The sequence below is a fragment of the Scyliorhinus canicula genome, chromosome 4 (assembly GCF_902713615.1).
Source record: "Scyliorhinus canicula chromosome 4, sScyCan1.1, whole genome shotgun sequence".
NCBI lineage: Eukaryota > Metazoa > Chordata > Chondrichthyes > Carcharhiniformes > Scyliorhinidae > Scyliorhinus > Scyliorhinus canicula.
In genome coordinates this window covers 225948533-225968655 of record NC_052149.1, presented here as the reverse complement: position 1 = coordinate 225968655, position 20123 = coordinate 225948533, and the positions used below count along the sequence as shown (strand labels likewise).

General features: G+C 46.3%; 2 protein-coding genes across 12 annotated transcripts in view; one reads left to right on the top strand and one right to left on the bottom strand.

Moving 5' to 3' along the window:
- Positions 1-11032, top strand: part of faxdc2 (fatty acid hydroxylase domain containing 2) — a 30020-nt gene extending 18988 nt beyond the window's left edge. For 3 of the 4 annotated variants that reach the window (XM_038796175.1, XM_038796177.1, XM_038796176.1), the window contains exons 9-10: positions 9469-9635; positions 10604-10835. In XM_038796175.1, coding sequence (XP_038652103.1) covers positions 9469-9635; positions 10604-10757 — 321 coding nt within the window. In that variant the 3' untranslated portion in view covers positions 10758-10835. Of the gene's footprint in view, positions 1-9468; positions 9636-10603 lie in introns of all 4 variants that reach the window. The other variant, XM_038796178.1, reaches the window with a different exon arrangement.
- A 1643-nt stretch (positions 11033-12675) lies between these two features.
- larp1 (La ribonucleoprotein 1, translational regulator) overlaps positions 12676-20123 on the bottom strand; it is a 206535-nt gene continuing 199087 nt past the window's right edge. For all 8 annotated transcript variants that reach the window (XM_038796170.1, XM_038796165.1, XM_038796168.1 and 5 more), the window contains one exon: positions 12676-19583. In XM_038796170.1, coding sequence (XP_038652098.1) covers positions 19362-19583 — 222 coding nt within the window. In that variant the 3' untranslated portion in view covers positions 12676-19361. The remainder of the gene's footprint in view (positions 19584-20123) is intronic.

Below are 20123 nucleotides of genomic sequence, written 5' to 3'. Positions count from 1 at the left end.
TTATAAAAACTCACCTGGCTCACTAATGTCCTTTTTCGGGAAGGAAATCTGCCATCCTTACCAGATTGTGAATTATTAGCTGGGTGAGATGCTGCTGTTTCCACTTTTGTTACCCTTGCTTGGATCTTGCAATGGTGTCGTGAATGGTACTTCTCCAGTGCTTGGTGACTCCAGATCGACAGCCTTAAATCTCTGCCCTCTTGTCATTGATCATAAAAGTCATAGAATTGACAAAATGAGGCCATTTGGCCCATCGAGTCTACACCGGCCGCTGAAAGAGCACCCTACCTAAGCCCACAGCTCCACCCCATCCCAGCAACCCCACCTAACATTTGGACACTAAGGGGCAATTAAGCGTGACCAATTGACCAAATCCGCACATCTTTAGACTGTGGAGGAAACCGGAGCGTCCGGAGGAAACCCACGCAGACACGGGGAGAACGTGCAGACTCCACGCAGACAGTGACCCAAGCCGGGAATCGAACCCGGGTCCCTGGCGCTGTGAAGCAACAGTGCTAACACACTGCTACCGTGCAGCCTGACACCAGACACCCGAAGCAAGTGCTCTGCTCTGAATTTGGCTGAAGCAGGAGACTCGCAGGCGGACAATGTAAATGTCTTAAGGATGTCGTCAAAGTATCCCTGAAGAGGTTGAACAGTCTCGTCATTTCCTGGTCTGTTTGTGACCAAAATGAAGAAGGTACATTTGGGGAGGCACCGAACACAGAGTTCATCAGGAGCATACTGAGGTGAAATCGAGGCTTCACCCATTGATCCAACTGTTCAAACACCACCTGCCCCACATGTGGTAGAGTCTGTATATCATACAATGGACTTGGTGACCATCTCAGAACTCATTGAACCAGAGTGGGAGCAAATCTATCCCTGAATAAAATTCCTGCCTTTTTATGTGTTGATTAATCCTGTCCCTCAAATGTTTACCAATATTTTCCTGACCACTGTCGTTAGACGAACTGGCCTGCAATTACCTGGCTTATCCCTGCTGCCCTTCTTGAATAAAGGGACCAATTAGCGATCCTCCAGTCATCTGGCACTTCAGTGAAGATTTAAATATCTTCGTCAGGGCCCCAGCAATCTCCTCCCTTGCCTCCCATAACAGCCTGGGATACATCTCATCAGGTCCTCGGGATTTAAGCAGCTTTATGCCGCTGGAACATCTAATACGTCATCATAAAGTTCCTCTAGAACGTCACCATTCCAACTCAAATCTCCAGCTACCATGCTTTCCTCCTTAGTGAATATAGATGAAAAATATTCATTTAAGACTCACCCACATCCTTTGACTCCACACACAGATTGCCCCATTGGTTCCTAATGGGCCCACTCTTTCCCTGGTCATCCTCTTGCTCTTACTATATTTCTAAAATGCCTTGGGGTCTTGGGTTTTCCTTAATCCTATCTGCCAATGATCTTTCATGGCTCCTCTTTGCCCTCCTAATTCCTGCTATTCCTATTATTACCATGTGAAGGTAGGAGCAATCCGGAGATTTCTCCCTTTGACGTCTTGCACGTTTAAGTTCTTCCTGAGCTCCAGTACCTGGCTCAGGAACTTGGCCCTTTCTTCCCTATGACATTGGTTTGCATGTGGGCCACATGTTCCTGTTCCTCCTCTCAAAATGTTCTGCACCCTCTCGGTGAAGTCCTTTACTGTGTCAGGGAGGCACTACACCATTTGGGGGTCACATTAGAGGTTGCAGGAACACCCATTCATTCTCTGTATCAAATTCGTTATGTCAACTCCCCCCATGTACCCAAACAGGTTGCGGAATGTGGCGACTAGGGGCTTTTCACAGTAACTTCATTGCAGTGTTAATGTAAACCTACTTGTGACACTAAAGATTATTATTTAAAAATATACTTTATTCCAAACATGTGTAAAGGCAGCAACATATAAAATACATACTCCATGCAATCACAGCCAAGTTTGTAGTTTTTCCCCTTTATCCCCCCCCCCCACCCCACCGCTGAACAATTCCTGAAACAGCGGCATGAAGAACACCCACCGCATCTCGAAGCCCAAACTTAATCTCCTCCAAAGTTGTACCAGTCCCCCAGCCAGGCCGCCATCCCCAGCAACGTATTCGACTCCAATTTCACAAGATCCTTCGCCGGGCAATTAGGGAGGCGAAGACCATGACATCAGTCCTCTTCTCCTCCAGAAGCTCCGGCACTTCTAATACCCCAAAAGTCGCCACCATTGGGTCTGGCTCGACCGCCACCCCTACAATCTTAGATAGTGTCCCAAACACCGCTTCCCAGTCCCAAACACCGCCTCCCAGTATCTCTCCAGCTGCTCGCAGCCCCAGAACATATGATTCGCCGGCCCTCGCCCACACTTCCCGCATCCATCGGTCACCCCCTGGAAGAATCCACTCATCCTCACCCTGGTCATATCCACCCTGTGCACCACCTTGAACTGAATCAAGCTCATCCTCGCGCAGGAGGAGGTGAATTCACCTGTCCCATCGCCTCGCACCACAGTCCCCAGGCTATTCGCCCCCCCAACTCTCCCTCCCATTTGTTCGTGATCCTCACCACTTGAGCCCCACCCCTGCTCCTTCACCCACCTATATGTCTCCAATCCTACCCTCCCCCCAACTCATCCCGGAGCAGCAATTGCTCTAATAATGTGTACTCTGAGAACCTGAGAAACACCCTCCACTCTTTCCGTGCAAATTCCCATACCTGCATGTATCTAAACTCACTCCCCCGTGGTAACTCAAACCTCTTCCTCAACTCATCCAGACCAAGTCGCTAACCCTCTTTAGCCCTGCTTCCCTCTATTTCCCGTACATCCATTTAAATACATGAATAGGATGGGAATAGAGGGATAGGGACCCCGGAAGTGTAGAAGATTTTAGTTTAGACGGCATCGTGGCCGGTGCAGGTTGGAAGGCCGAAGGGCCTGTTCCTGTGCTGTACTTTTCTTTGTTCTTTGTTCTGTCCCATCCATCTGCTCTGGCTTGAACCTGTGGTTCCCACACAGTGGCGTCAACACCAACATCCCCTCCAACTTAAAATGTCTCCCTGACTGTCGACTGCAACCGGGCTCCCCGTATACTCCCCCAGAGCTAACGGCAGCGGAGCCATCAACATGGTCCTCAGACTGCACCCCCTACAGGACCCCTCCTCCACCTTCATGAAATCATCTCATTTGTACATACACTTGCCACTGGAGACACCTACAAAATACACACACATGCCACAAACTTCAGCCCAAGCCCAAACCTTCTCAACATTCCAAATAAATACTTCTACTCCACATGGTCAAAGGCCTTCTCCGCATCCATGGAAACCGGTACCTGCCCCCTTGACGAAGTCATAATCGCATTTAACAGCCTCCGGATGCTGCTAGAGAGCTGCCAGCCCTGTACAAAACTCGGTTGATCCTTGTAAACCACTCCTGGCGCACATCCTTCCATCCTCCCCATCAACAACTCGGCCAGTACTTTCACGTCTGTATTCAACAATGCCATGGGCCTGTATGACCCACACTCCAGCGGATCCTTCCTCTTCTTCGGATTAATGTAATCGACACAGGTGTCAGTGTCTCTGGCAACTCCACCCTCTCCAGCGCCTCAGTAAACATCTCCAACAAGTAAGGTGCCAACTCTGCCATGTCTTATAAAATTCCATTGGGAAGCCATATAACCTGGTTCCTCTCCCGACTGCATTCCGCAGATACTATCTATTACCTACCTCCGCTCCAGTGGCTCCTCAAACGCCTGCATCTTCCCTTCCTCCAACCTTGGGAACTCCAACCCCACAAAAAATCACAAAACCCCTTTCTCTCCGCCTGGCTCAGCCTGTACAGCTTCTCATAATAATACTGAACACCGCGTTTATCCTCCTGTGCTCTGATACCACCTCGCCTTTCTCTGGCCGCACCCTTAGAATTTCCCTAGATGTCACCTGCCTCCGTAGTTGGAGGGCCAACAAACAGCTCGCCTTCTCTCTGTACTCATACTGCATGCTCCTCGCCGTCCGTAACTGCCCCACCGCCTTTCCCATCGTCAACTTATCAAACTGTCCCTGCAACCTGTTACTCTTCGTCAACTACTTAGTGGGAGCCCTCGAGTATGTCCTGTCCCTCGACTATCTCCTCCAACAATCACCCATGCTCCTCCCTCCTCCTCCTGTTCCTGTACACCTTGAACGAGATAATTTCCCGTCTAACCACTGCCTTCAACGCCTCCCAGGACGTGGCCTCTAACACCTCCCCATTGTGATTAGGCTCCACACAATCTCAATCGCCAGCCTCACCTTTTCGCAAAACCCCTTATCTGCCAAGAGACCCAAATCTAACCTCCCACTCCCCGGTCTCTGCACCTACCATGAGTGCAATTCCGAAATCACTTCCCGCATATTCCTCTCCCCCCCCCCCCCCCCTCTCAAAGGCGCGGCATGGTGACATAATAGTTAGCACTGCTGCCTCACAGCGCTAAGGACCCGGGTTTGATCCCAGCCCCAGGTCACTGTCCCTGTGGAGTTTGCACATTCTCCCCATGTCTGTGTGGGTCTCACCCCCACAGCCCAAAGATGTGCAGGGTAGGTGAATTGGCCATGCTAAACTGCCCCTTAATTGGAAAAAAAGAATTGGGTACCTTAAATTTATTTTTAAAAAATTTCCTCCGCACCGGCCCATCAGCAGTGCCCAACATACCACAGAAAAATCAATTCCAGAGGACACCTTGTACACATGCGAGAAGAATACTCCAACCCTCATGTCCACCTGAGGCTCCATTACATGATTAAAATCTCCAGCCATAATCAATTGGTGCGTATCCAAGTCGGGGATTACTCCCACTAACCCCTTTATGAACCCAGTGTCATCCCAAATGGGCGTATATACGTTGACTACCACCACCAGTGTCTCCTCCAGTACCCCACTTACTAGCGCATATCTACACACTCCCCCCCCCCCCCCCCCCCCTCCCGGTGCCGTATTTCCCTGGCACCCACAATCCCTGTCCATCTGTTCAACAAGTGCCCCCCCACCCCCCGCAATTTTGAATCGATCCCTGAGAGAAATACTTGGCCCACCCACCCCTTCCTCAGCCTAACCTGATCCTTCACCCGGAGGTGTGTGCGCCACACTTGGGATCTCTTAACTGGCCCATTTGTCCTCCCGACATTCCACATCATAACTTTTACCGGAGGCTTACACCTCCACTTCCCACTACACCTCTCACTACACTCTCTCCGGAGGCTTACACCTCCGCTTCCCACTACACCTCTCACTACACCCTCTCCGGAGGCTTACACCTCCACTTCCCACTACACCTCTCACTACACTCTCTCCGGAGGCTTACACCTCCACTTCCCACTACACCTCTCACTACACTCTCTCCGGAGGCTTGCACCTCCACTTCCCACTACACCTCTCACTACACTCTCTCCGGAGGCTTACACCTCCACTTCCCACTACATCTCTCACTACACTCTCTCCGGAGGCTTACACCTCCGCTTCCCACTACACCTCTCACTACACCTCCACTTCCCACTACACCTCTCACTACACTCTCTCCGGAGGCTTACACCTCCACTTCCCACTACACCTCTCACTACACTCTCTCCGGAGGCTTACACCTCCACTTCCCACTACACCTCTCACTACACTCTCTCCGGAGGCTTACACCTCCACTTCCCACTACACCTCTCACTATACCTCCACTTCCCACTACACCTCTCACTACACTCTCTCCGGAGGCTTACACCTCCGCTTCCCACTACACCTCCACTTCCCACTACACCTCTCACTACACGCTCTCCGGAGGCTTACACCTCCGCTTCCCACTACACCTCTCACTACACTCTCTCCGGAGGCTTACACCTCCGCTTCCCACTACACCTCTCACTACACTCTCTCCGGAGGCTTACACCTCCACTTCCCACTACACTCTCTCCGGAGGCTTACACCTCCACTTCCCACTACACCTCTCACTACACTCTCTCCGGAGGCTTACACCTCCACTTCCCACTACACCTCTCACTACACCTCCACTTCCCACTACACCTCTCACTACACTCTCTCCGGAGGCTTACACCTCCGCTTCCCACTACACCTCTCACTACACTCTCTCCGGAGGCTTACACCTCCGCTTCCCACTACACCTCTCACTACACTCTCTCCGGAGGCTTACACCTCCACTTCCCACTACACCTCTCACTACACTCTCTCCGGAGGCTTACACCTCCGCTTCCCACTACACCTCTCACTACACTCTCTCCGGAGGCTTACACCTCCACTTCCCACTACACCTCTCACTACACTCTCTCCGGAGGCTTACACCTCCGCTTCCCACTACACTCTCTCCGGAGGCTTACACCTCCACTTCCCACTACCGTCCGCCATCACCCACCACCAGTTCTACCTTATTAATATTGCGCTAAATCGGGCCCATCCAAGATGGCCCCCCTTTCCCCATGACCATGCTCAGCCTCCAACTCTGCCATGTCGCAATCCCCCCTCCCAACCGCTCTCTCCTCCCCCTCTTTCCCCTCTCCCTCTTTCCCCTCCCCAAACATGGCCGCCTCTTGTGATATCCTCCCTTACCTCATCTCACCTCCGTTGAACAGCATTGCTTGCTAGCGTGGTCCCTGCATACTCCCTCATCCCTCCTTCCATGACGCATCCTTAACCTGTGAAATCGGCCCCTTACCCACCTGAATACCCACCCAGCTGACAACCCCACCATACACACCCCTTACCCATAAAGAAAAGCAGTCAAAATCACAAATCACCTCCTCCCAAAGGTGGGAGGTAAGGGGGTTATTAACCCCCTTACAAACTTACAACTTCCCAAGGAAAGTCCCACCCTCCTGCAACACAAAACTGCGGTAACACCAGACCTTTGCAGATACAGCTCCTCCAGCTCACACCAACTCGCAGCTCTCCCAGTTTTTCGTCCCATGTCAAGTAATTTGCCTCTTCTAGTGTCTCAAGTAATACTCCTGGCCGTTGAACGTGACCCAAAGGTTTGCAGGGTACAACACCCCAAACCGAATCTTCCTTCGATACAGCACAACCTTGTCCCTGTTGAATTCCCCACGCCTCTTCGCCAGCTCCTCGCCTATGTCCTGGGATATTCAGACACAAATCCCTCCCATTCGTTTCTCCCTGGCTCACCGCCGATTCTTCTCCTTCTCCACAAACTTGTGCAGCCGCACAATCACCGCCCGTGGTAGCTCCCCTGCTCTCGGCTTCTGCCTCAAGGACTATGGGCCCGGTCCATCTCTGGGACCTTGTCCAATGCCTTCACCTCCACCAGCCCGGTCAGCATCCACGACACTTACTTCTGGTGCTTGTTCCTTCCACACCCTCTGGCAGACGCATAATTTACAGGTTCTTCCACCTGGACGTGTTCTGCTCCTCCATCTTCACCCGCAGCGACTTGCATAGATCCCCACCTTTGCCTCCAAAGACACAATCCTATTGCTCTGGTTGGACACCACCTTCTCCACCTCGTTTATCGTAGCCCCTTGTGCCTCGAGGCACTTCTCCACCTGGTGATCCTCGCAGAGGTGCTATTGCTCCCTCACTCGCCTTCGACCAGTCGACGTGCATCTCCTTCCTTTGCTGGCAAAATTCCTCCTCGATGAAGGCCATCAACTGGTCCATCTGCGGCTTTCCCACTAATGGCAACCCTTGCCCCTCCACCTTTCCTGAAATTGTTGCTGTGCCACTGGTCTCCTCGCACTCCTTAGCCAGGTCCTTCACTGTTTTTGCCGGGTCTGGTAGCCAGCGGACATGCCAACCTTGGGGGAAACCTTTCCAGCCGGAACTACCATACTAATGGGTATAAAGTTCCCAAACCATTGGCTTCGAGCCGGAGCTGCTCTGTGTGCGACCACTCACTCAGCTTCAAATTCTTAGTACACATTTCCAAAAATCTGTCCTGGTCCACTGTAGAAGTCAACTATTTCCTAACACACCTAATAGGTAAAAGATAGCTATTTAGGATAAATATTAAGCCCCAGTTTTAACCTCAGGTCATCTCAAAACATATAGCTTACAAAACAGCATAACACAGCATAATTCACTTTACTATACAAAAGAACCTGAGGGCAGCACGGTGGCCTAGTGGTTAGCACAACCGCCTCACGGCGCTGAGGTCCCAGGTTCGATCCCGGCTCTGGGTCACTGTCTGTGTGGAGTTTGCACATTCTCCCCGTGTCTGCGTGGGTTTCGCCCCCACAACCCAAAAATGTGCAGAGTAGGTGGATTGGCCATGCTAAATTGCCCCTTAATTGGAAAAAATAATTGGGTAATCTAAATTTTTAAAAAAAATTAAACAAAAGAACATGATACATGAAAGGGCAGTGGAGATTAAAACAAACACTTTAACTGAATTAATTAATACATTTTTCAAGACCGTGTCGAAGGACAGGGCAGGATTTATAGCAACAGCGTGGCACGACAAAGTAACATGAAGGCTCTTTTGTTATAACAGCTAAGTCAGCAAAAGACCAGTTCAAACTGGCCTTGATAACAACAATATCGCATTATTTAACATACACAAGTATGCAGATACGAAACAATTAGAACTAATGTTGCGTATTAAAGATGTATGGCTTGCCGTCAAATCAGATGTGTTTGAGTCTAACCCAAACCAATTAGGATTATATTGGGGTGTAATTAGGTGGCTAAAGACAGATATGAAACGGTATAGCTGTAAAGTTTCGTTCGGCCATTTTTAGCTGGATCTGGATCATTAGCTGGATTTCATTCTCTCTTTTCATGAATCATCTGTACTTTGATCTGAACTATTCACCGTCTCCCTGTATTCATATTTCATTTTCAGACTTTGACTTGCGAGCTGTTGGTCAAAGCAAGATCACTTCTGTGATTCTTTGAACACTTCAAGTCGTCTTTTAAATGACTTTCAAATTGCAATCAAAAGACAAATAAAACAATTCCTATTTGCACCGGAGAAGATTTAACTTAAATTTCCACTGAGTTCCAGTAATCGTAAAGTGCTGCTGAAACCGAATGGTAGATCTATCAACCTGGCTCGCCAAGTCTTATTTACTTACACGCTAGGTTTTGCTTTAGTTTAATATCCCCTTACTTTGTCCTACTTGCCATTTACATATGCCAGATTTTTATTTATTGCCATACCTACTCCATTAATGTGGGTATTATGTACTTACAAATTAAAATGTAATCTCTTTAAATCACTAATTAGACATGTGATGGTTCCTCCTTGATTAAAATCATTTTTCCTGTACCTAATTCTCATTCTGTTACCACTCTGTGTACACAGCTTGAAACGGCCTCTACCTATTCTGTAATGATTGGGTGATTTTTATTGCTTTGTGAAGTGGCTTCAGATATGTGTACATATGTGGTGTATGTTTGTCTCTCTGTGACCCATTGGTTGTTCAGGTATTAGCAGTGGAGGATTGTCGTCAGCCGCACTCACTTTCATCTTTCTCTTTTCTCAGATGTCCAACATGCTGCCACCTATGGTTGGGCCGATATTTCTGCGATCTCATGTTGCAACCACGATGCTGTGGTTTTCGTTGGCGCTACTGCTTTCTACCATTTCACACTGCGGTTATCACCTCCCACTGCTCCCATCGCCAGAGTTCCACGATTTCCATCACCTCAAGTAAGCACCAAAAGAGAGTTGAGGCTGAGATTCACAAGTGTAAAACGCCCTACAGTTGAATACACCCTCCCCATGGTGGGGCGGGGTGGATCAATCACCCTGGAAGAAAGCAAAGTTAAATGTTGTAAAACCTGACAATTTTTGGCAGTACTCAGTGTTCTGTGTGTGATGGGGTGAGATGGACTATCACAGGGAGAGTCTGATCAGAGTAACCATTCCTGGGGTTCAATCCACAGTTCAATCAGAATGAAGGCCCTAGACAGAGTTTAGATTGTTCCTCAGACTCAATCCACATTAATTCAGAGTGGCCATCTTACTTGCTCTGGAGTTTTAACATTTCTTGACATTGGATCCACTCTGATCTGAAAGCCGGGGGGAGGGTAGCTTAGAAATCTCTTAGCCAAGGTATTTTAAAAACTCTTTTGGATGTGGGCATTTACTGCTCATCCCTAATTGCCCTTGAACTGCGTGTCTTGCTCAGCCATTTCAGAGGGCAGTAGTTAACCACATTGCTGTGGGTCTGGAGTCACATGTCAGCCAAACTTCACAGAAAAGTTAGAGTGCAGAAAGAAGCCATTCAGCTCAGTGTGTCAGCACCAGCCAAAAAAAACCAATTGCAACAATTGATAGTTTTATGGTTGCAATTCTGAGACTAGCTTTGTCTTCCAGATTTAATTGAATCAATGTCTCCAGGGTATGGGCCAGGCCCTCTCGAATATTAGTCCAGTTGTGATTCTATGAGGCTCCGATGGTGACTTATGTGCGATGGAGATCCCACCCCAGTCTCCATGGTTACAAGATTAGGTGGCTCAGCTCCTTGCACTCCAGTGATGGGGGGTGCCCTCGAGACTGCCCCCATCCCCCACTAAACAGATGAAAAAAATCAGAATGGCCTATTGAAATAGAATGTTTTTTTTCAGTATTTATATGATGTGGACTTGTGAATGAATGGACTTTTGTGTTTGCAGGTTTAACCAATGTTATGGAGTGCTGGGAGTCCTGGACCGCCTACACCAGACCGACACCATATTCAGACAGACCAAAGCTTATGAACGCCACACTCTCCTGCTCAGCCTCACTCCGCTGTCTGAAAGCATTCCTGATTCCCTCAAACGCAAGTGAAGGCTCCTTCATATTGCCTTTGGAAGCTGTCAATCTCGATCCTTTACTAGTTGAAGATTAACACTTGCTGCTGGTGCTTTGATTTGTTTATGAGATTGTTTTTCTTTCACTTAAGCAGGTGTTCTTGCTCACACCACATGCTGGGCTGCAGGATGTGGGAGGGACCTCACGGCGAGTAAACAAGTGGTTTAAATTGCAAGTTAGAATCCTGCAACCCCTTTTATTTGTGCAGCAACTCTTGGAATTCTAATTTACAAATAAATTCCTGCGGCTAACTGTTGTTTATTTCTGAATCTTTTACAGCGGTGCACTGCGCCTTATAAAGAATGTCTATAAAGTCCACCCTCTGTACAGAACACAGTTCAACCTTGCCTATCCTGGAACCTCAGCACTTCACTCTGCCTCTGATACACCAAATCCCATTTCCCAATTCTAGGTTTTAGTGTCCTCAGATGGAAATTTCAGGTCTGATCTCAACTGTTCCCACTAGACCTCCAATAGATCCTTTCCTTTCCATGAATTTTACCTTCCCCTGGTTGCATGGACTTTAGTCACTGTCGGTGTCAGTCACTAACACAGAGATCAGTGTTCAACTTCACTGACTCCATACCAGAGGTCCCAGGATGAGCCCCTGGACTTAACCTTACTCCACATACTTTGAACCAGCATCGACTCATTATTGTTCCAAACTCAAACCATCTATTATTTAATATTGTTAATAATACTTCATCCCACAGGTGTTCACACTTCAGACACAAATCATTTTTTTATGGGATGTGGGTGTCACCAGCCAGGCCAGCATTTATTGCCCATCCCCAATTCCCTGGAGCTGTTTTATTAAACCACTGCAGTCCATGTGGTGTAGTACACCGGCTGTTAGGGATGGAGCTCCAGGACTCCACAGACTTAACCCATTACTTCCACACTGCCCCCTTCCCCCATTGCTCGTCAGGGTCTAAACTTCAATTGAGTGAAAAGCGTAATCATGTTGTTGCTCTCACCGCACACCCTCCTGTTCAAAGTTCAGGTGCTGCAACTGGAATTGATGCACAGGCACAGCCAAGAGACACCACAGAAGGTGATCTCGCAACTGCTCTCGATGTGTATCCGTGGCTCCACATGCATTTCCTCCAGTTTCCCTGGCACAAGTTTCCTCCCCTGCCTCGAAAGACAATGCCTCTATGAGCCTGCAGCGATGAGACACACATGCTGGGGCAGTGACCTTGCTGAACTTTTTGTTTCCTCACTCTTATCCCAGCCAAAGATTTTGCACCAAACAGCCCATCATCTGTTTTGAGTCAATTTAAATACAAGAACAGAAAATGCTGGAAATCACAACAGGTCAGGCAGAATCTGGGGAGGAAGAGTTCACATTTCAGGCTGTAGACATGGTTGTGTCATGGTTTGATCACTGGGCTAATCCAGAGGCTTGGACTATTGTCAGTGTGCCAGTTTGAGAATCTTTATTCGATTTTTAAATAAATCTGGAAATCAAAACATAGTCAGTAAAAGTACCCTTAAAGCAGTTAGCCTGGCCAGGTCTAGAACTAATAATGTAGAACAGGATTTCAGTAGCAAATAAGCTGAGGTAGGCGTAGAGTTACACAATGTTAGAGATGGATGTCGGCAGTTTCAGTGAGGCGGTGGAAATGAATGACAGAAAAAGACAGCAGAGAAATGGGGTTTTAAAGCTCATGTCAGGGTCATGAGGTGCAAACTCATCAACAACCGTCAATCCATACACCACCACCACACGCCCCAGACTCTCACTTGGGCAGTCTGACTGGCACTGGGTACCATCCTTGCTAAAAAAGGAAGCTAAACAGGGAGGAAAGACAAGGGAACAAGATGTATTTGTAAATTCACAATGTCAAACTCCAGCTCCATTCACATTGAAATAACCAGACCCAAACAATAATCATTTTAGTGGTTTTTTTTTAATTTTTTGTACATTTTAACTGATTTTTTTATATAAAAGGAAAGCAGAATTACCACAAATTACAAAGGGCGAAACACTACCCGGAAGGAACCACATCAGACTAAAAAGCAAATACTCTAAGTGATTAATAGTTTATGTTACAAGCTCTTGTTCAAGTATTTTACAAGTTTGTTTTTAAAAGTGGGATAAATCTGCATTTGTTGTAGTTTCTAATATTCCAGCAGCCAGGATAAGGAGACTCACCAGCAGGCACTCTGGGCATTCCACTTCAGGTTAATGTTTCACTCAGCCTAGCTCTGCATGTCTATATTTAAACTGCTAAGGAACTGTAATAAATACTGAGCCACACACTGCTGTAAGAGGCGATTCCTGGTTCATGAAAGCACTGGATCCCTTTTCAAACCATCAACATGTCAATCTATTTTATAATAGGTTGTGCTCAAAGCTGAACCACCTCATCAACGTTCCTGGCGATTGTAAGCTGGGAGCATTAGTGATGAAGCAGCTGAAATTGAGTTATCAGCTCTCAATGGAGAGAACAGACTTTAAAAAGAGACTCTCTGCCAGAAGGAGGCATTTCAAATTGAGATGACAATATCAGGGTCTGGTGTTGAATTATTTTCGGCTGGAAGGGATAGCCAGCAAATAGAAAACATACTAGTGTTCCAGTATTTGTGTTTACCATCAGAAGTCAAACTGCAATCGGCTAGGACATGGCTGCCCAGCCCTGGAGGTCGCAGCCTGTGAATGACACAGCTGCTGCAGCAGCCTATGGGGCAGGATTGCAATCTGTGGAACCTGTGTTTGGTTCAATTATAACTTTGCCCTTGAAAGGACACACTTATTCCTCTATATTTGCAGTGACATTCACATTTAAAATATAATCGCACTAGTCTTGCAGCATATATGTTTACCAGCAGAGGTCAGTCTGCAGCCCACAAAAACCTGGCCACCCCAGCCTCCGAGGACCTGGCTGCCCCAGCTCTTGGGGCAAGATTGCAATATGCGGAGTCCCTGGCACCGTGCGTGGTTTCCTGTACACGTTTGCACTTGAAAGGACAAGTTCTTATTCCTTGTTATGTGCATTCAAATTAAAATAAACTAACATCCCATTTATTAAGATTTGGATGGAATCAAAAGATTAAGCGTAATGACATGAAGCAGTCTTGTGTACGTGAAATGGTTGGAGGTTGAAGTGAAAAGAACTAATGAGAAACTTGCTAATTAGAATGGGCTTGCACACTGGTTCGGACTTTCCCAATGAAGGAAGGTCAGTGCGAAGCATGTCTATCAAAGAAAAAACTAGTGCAAGCCCGACCACACAGAACAAGAAACTGTCTCGCCAAATCTAGCACATTTACAGCTCAATAATTTGAGAATTGAACATTGGAAATAGAATTAAATGTTCCAAGAAATGCACCCATTTCCCCCCCTCATTCAGTTCCTGGTGCAAAAACTGACATCAACAAGCCCAGGATTCACAAAGCTGTTTTTAAAAGATGCACTCAAAGCACTGTACCAGCTTGTGCACTATTTACACGTCCGAGTTACGAGTCAATTCTGCCAGGACCGTCCCCCAATCTTTTCTGTAAACAGTAACATTGATATAAACTCGTGTTCTAAGCCAGCAATGCACCCAGTCCAATTCCTCACCAGTTTCAGGCAACCACTCTTGTCAAGTATATCAATGCTGCCTTGTACATTAGTGAAGTTTTGTTGTAACTCACCACATTTCATCCTGCTCTGGATTTGAAATTTTGGGAGATTGGAGGCTTCAGTCTGAGGGATTCACCAAACTATCTCTAGTGAGATCACCTTACTTGACATCTGCTGCTAGGACAACAGCAGAGCAACTTGCAGCAGATCCAGGCTGCTATCAAGGGCAAGAGAGCTTGTATGCCACTGTAGCTGAGGATTTGCTCCAGTAATTTCGCACAACTGCTTTTATTCCAGAGAGAACAGGACTGGATTTTGGAGTAAATGAACTAAACAGCACATTTAGCGAGATAGAATCACCATATTTTACCCAATAGCTTCACAACTCATGCAAGAGTTTCAAGAAAGCTAGAAGGAAGCTGGTGTGGAACTTTTCCAGAGATTTCAATGTGATGCAAAAGTTGCCACAGTCCCAGAGGGCACAGGCTGCTTGCCTCTGGTGGTGATTTAACCGGAGGGTCACCACATCTTGGGCGAGGGGCAAGTTTGAGAAGCAGGGGGGGGGCTTTGTGAATAACCTAAGACTCCTGAATAACTAGAGGGACAGATCTTCGGCTGCCCTCATCCTGAACAGTTTACTTTCCCCCTCTGCCGGGGTTTCCCACGCCCTGAAAAGTTCACCTCACATTCTCAGGACTTTTTGGAACTCAGTAATTTGATGAAAGAGGGACATTTTGCATTCTTAGTCAAGATGTTTTGACGTATGACTGCCGAACACAGAGGGGGCTGTGGATTTCTGTCTGGACAGTAACCATATATAAACTACTCCAGCTCTTCATTCCAATCTTCAGTTCAGGGCCTTTCTGAACACTTGATTATTATTGAAAAAAAAACAAAATCTTGTGTATAGTTTCAAAGCTTAGAAACTTAGAACAGAAATTATTTAGAAATCATATAATCATTTGGGGACTCCAAAATACTGACAATGTTTTGATGGAGCATCCAGCCATTTAGACAGACAGAAACGGAAATATATGAAGGGAAGACTTGCAGAACAAAATAAAACAGAACAAGTGGATACTGTGCCTCCCGGGAACACGTAGTTACTCCGAGTATTCAACTGGTCCCGGGAGCACACAATTACACCAAATGTTAAAGCTGGATATTCCTCAACAATGGAGTAGCGTTAATCATTCGGTGCATGAATTGCAGTCATAAACTGCTGCACACTGACTTAATGCACTTCAACAAAAAACACTTGGAAGATAGGTTTGTAGCAGTCTGAATTGAGTGCTATACCTTGTGCTTTAATCTTCATTCCACCCCTCCCACCATTCTGCTTAACAAAGCCAGGTCTGCTAAGGTGCCCGTCTCCAGTCACACTGATGACCATCAGGAAGCCTCACTCAAAGAAAGGAGGAAGCCTTTCATTGCCATTTACTATAAAATGTACGATTTGCTAAAACAATTGAAAACAACTGTACTGGAGCAAGATACGGTGGAAGGAAGTCAGGCTCTAACATTGAGCTCTGTTCCAGAGATGCTGATCTTTTCACTGAGCGCCATTAGTTGTGAGACACCAGTTTTGTGAGCATGGAGAGATGGTTTTCCATTCCTTCCTAGCAGCTGGATAGTTATTAGCTTATGACAGCACAACAAGACAAATGTATGAAGTTGGAATACTAGTTATATACAATTAACTATAATTTAAGCATTGATACTTTGTCCGTGAGCAGGCTGCAGTGCCCAACAGTGGTAGAATGAAACAAGAAAGCAGAATGGGAGGCATTCAGGCAAACAACACGGGGAGAATGGGCAGGTGTTCAGGTAAACACCACGGGGAGAATGGGCAGGTGTTCAGGTAAACACCACGGGGAGAATGGACAGACGTTCTGGTAAACAACACAGGGAGAATGGGCAGGTGTTCAGGTAAATAATAAGGGGAGAATGGACAGGTGTTCAGGTAAATAACACGGGGAGAATGGACAGGTGTTCAGGTAAATAACACGGAGAGAATGGACAGGTGTTGAGGTAAATAACACGGGGAGAATGGGCAGGTGTTGAGGTAAATAACACGGGGAGAATGGGCAGGTGTTCTGGTAACTAACACGGGGAGAACGGGCAGGTGTTGAGGTAAATAACACAGGGAGAATGGACAGGTGTTCAGGTAAATAACACGGGAAGAATGGGCAGGTGTTCAGGTAAATAACACGGGGAGAATGGACAGGTGTTCTGGTAAATAACACGGGGAGAACGGTCAGGTGTTGAGGTAAATAACACGGGGAGAACGGGCAGGTGTTCAGGTAAATAACACTGGGAGAATGGGCAGGTGTTCAGGTAAACAATACAGAACATGGGGCGGTATTGTGGATCCTAGTATACGACATCGGGCACAGAGGCAAATGGCTGAATCGGAAGAAAAGTAGGAAATGGAACGAATAATGTATTTTTTCTAGCTGTTGGTGGAAGCGCGTCTTTCACCCAGAGAAATGCAGAATAAATCCACAGCACCTTTTTTTTTTAATATGTGCAACTGACTCATATCCAGCATCTGTGAAATCCAGAATTTCTTTGGCAAATATGGCTAGATTCTTGAATATTTCTCACTTAGGAAAACAAAAAAATGACATTCAGCTGTAATTTCATGGTCTTACATTATATACAAATCGCCCCATGAATCAGACACTGGAGTTCTAAATGCAAGTGTGAGTTTAACATAAGCAAAGAGAAGCTTACCAAATATTCCAAGTTACCTGAAATAAAACATGTTCAAGATCTATGTTCCTGTCTAGCAGAGGCATTTTAAAAGTATTTCTCATTTAAATAAAAGCAGCTTCACATTCTCCTAACTGAGCTGGCTGAGCATTCAGGGTAACTTGACCCTGAATTACTGCCAACAATGCAGGGTTTTAGTTACAAATATGTCAGTCTGATTTGCATGAAAATTCTGGTTAAACTGGTCAAACCCGACTGATTTACAAGCAATCATTGTCCTGTATTACAGGAACTCCTGGGAGTCACTGGGACTCCCTAAGTGTATGGTGTAAACAATATGTGTTTTCAAAATCACACTGGGAAGCAGGGTTATTCCCCAGTACTCACACATTACTCAAAACTCCTTAAACTGACCTGCTTTGGCCAAGATTTCATATCCTACAAGTGGCTGCTGTTTAACTGACTCATCTTCAGAAAGAATTAGCATCAATGGCAAACGTTAGCCTGAAGTTAAAACATTCAACAACATGGATTAGAGCTTCAGATTCAGGAGCTAGTCCTGCAGGGAATTCCGCCTAGAGGAGAGAGGGAGACAGAAGCTGCACCCAGAACTCAATCAGCAATAACATCTACCTGCTTTTACCATGGCAGATGGGACTAGCCAAATACAAAACATCACCCAAACTGGTTTCATGGGGATACAGCAGCCTTTCCCCAAACACTGTCCACATTGCACGTACCCTCCTAAGCAGCCCAGGGTGATTCACCAACTATAACTCCGCTAGCTGGGAGGGCATGGCAGCCCTGGGAAAACAAAGCCTGTTGAGTGAGCGAGAGAGCGAGAGAGGAGTAAAAGAAAAAGTGAGAACAAAGAAGGAACGAGTTAGAGGAAGGAGGACTGAACAAGAATGAGCACCAAATGCACTCAATAGAAGAGTCAGAGCAGAAAAAGTGCTTTTCAATCACCAAGAATGCCACCCAACTAGCTGGCCACTGATTAAACTCTTGCCAACTGTTCCCCTTGATTAAAAGGCAGTCCAGAATCTGAGTTGTAGTTAGAAGAGCAAAGCTACCAGGCTTCTCCCAGTACCAGCTTCTCCAGAGCCCAATAAGGCAACTCACCCCATCCGTGAGAAACATGCATATCAATCACAACATAATAATCTGATATTACGAATATCACAATAGCATGTCCCAATATACTCTGATGTAGCAAATCTGCAATAATCGCAGGGCTCAGTTTTTCTATATACTGCTAACCAGACCACAATAATGTGACGATGATTAACAAAAAGAAAACACCAAGCCTTGTGCTCCTAGTGATGGTCGCACTTCCAGAACAATAGCTAGAATAATGGGAGTTTAAGATTACCACTGTACCAGTACATCAAAATTAATCACACTGCGACATCCCTACGTAACACACAACATTTTGAGAATGATGTTGCCCGATATAAATTTCAGCAAATTGTTACTCCAAGCAGGCAGCTCATCAACTAAGATGAAATCGGACTGTAGCGTTTTTTCAAGGTGATGCTGGTTTGAGTTTGGGAGAAGGGAGAAAGACGAGTGGACAGGAGCAATAAAATGTTTGTGGCCAAAGGCACTGTAGCAGTGACTTTGATCGAGAGTTTGTCGTGGGGATCAATGAGCCGTTGCCATGGCTACTTCCTAATGTCTTTATCTCTGGTAATTAGACTGATGTCCTTCACCATGAACAAGCAGAATAAGGCTGGACAGAAAAGGATCTGTCACTCAATAGGATTTGTGTCTTAAATCACCTTCCCTTTTTGATCCCGCCTGCGGTAACTTTTAATCGGGTACAAACAAAACCTTGACAATTCAAAATCCAGGATAAGGAACTGATAATTTTATCAAGACTGGCAGGCCAATAGGAGAGTCATTAGCCAAGCGAGCAGAATTTAACTATATGCTGCCCACAAACTGGAGCAGGCAGTAATAAGGCATCTTTTTAATCCCGTTCTCAAGGGACGGGTTTTGATTTTTTTTTTGATTTTTTTGTGTTTTCTGGATATCTGAGTGAAGCTGTATTGTCGACCCCTAAATCAAGCAGGTGAATTGTATTTTAGCCAATTGTTCTCATGCAACATTCATTCATATGGGTGAAGGACGTGAAACTGGCTTTGAATACAAGTCTTCAGGAAGCTGATGCACCTGTCCACTGCCCAGCATTGAAGAATGTCTGATCTGGCCCAGTTTTTCAGTCGGTCATTGAGGTGACAATACCAAAAGTTCAAATAAAAGATCCAGGGTTGAGGGGCAGAGTCCAAGCTCTATTTGTCTGCACTTTCCACTTCCAGGGATTCCGCTGAAGCAGTGTCCCGGCTCAGAGTGGGGTTGGCGGCTTCTGTCGTGTTTCTGGAGGGGAGCTGTGTTCCAGTCTCACCTTCACTGGCGGCGCTCGTCATTTTACTGGAAGACAACGATGGCAGACGTCGTTTCTCTTCAGCTGCTGAAGAATGACGCTTGCGGCCAACTTCATCACAAATTGGAGGCTGCAACAAAAATATTATTTCATTGTATAATCTGGTGAATCGCATTCCCCATTGATCACAACTGCACACTTTTCTCATTGCAAGTTTAACCATTTTATGATCTAGGCAACTAAACCAGGAATTTAAAAAAATAGATTGCCTTGTTTGATTATTCATTAAGAACCAATTCAATGGGTCAGAGCTCGAGGGTGAGGGGTAAACATTTTAGGACTGAGGCGAGGAAAAATTCCTTTACTCAGAGTGGTGACTCTGTGGAATTCATTATCACAGAAAGTAGAGGCCAAAACGTTTTGCTCTTGGGACTAAAGGGATATTGGGGGTGAGGGGGTATTGAATTTGGTGATCACTCATGATCATAATGAATGGTGGAGCAGGTTCGAATGGTCTACTCCTGCTTCTATTTTCTATCATAATTTATTAAAGCAGATTGTGTGCATTTAAATGACAGTAATTCCATACTAAAACATTAATGTACTCAGTGTATATGAGGAGCTCTGTAGGTGTTATTATTATGCAGGATTCTGAGTGTCAGCAGGGCTA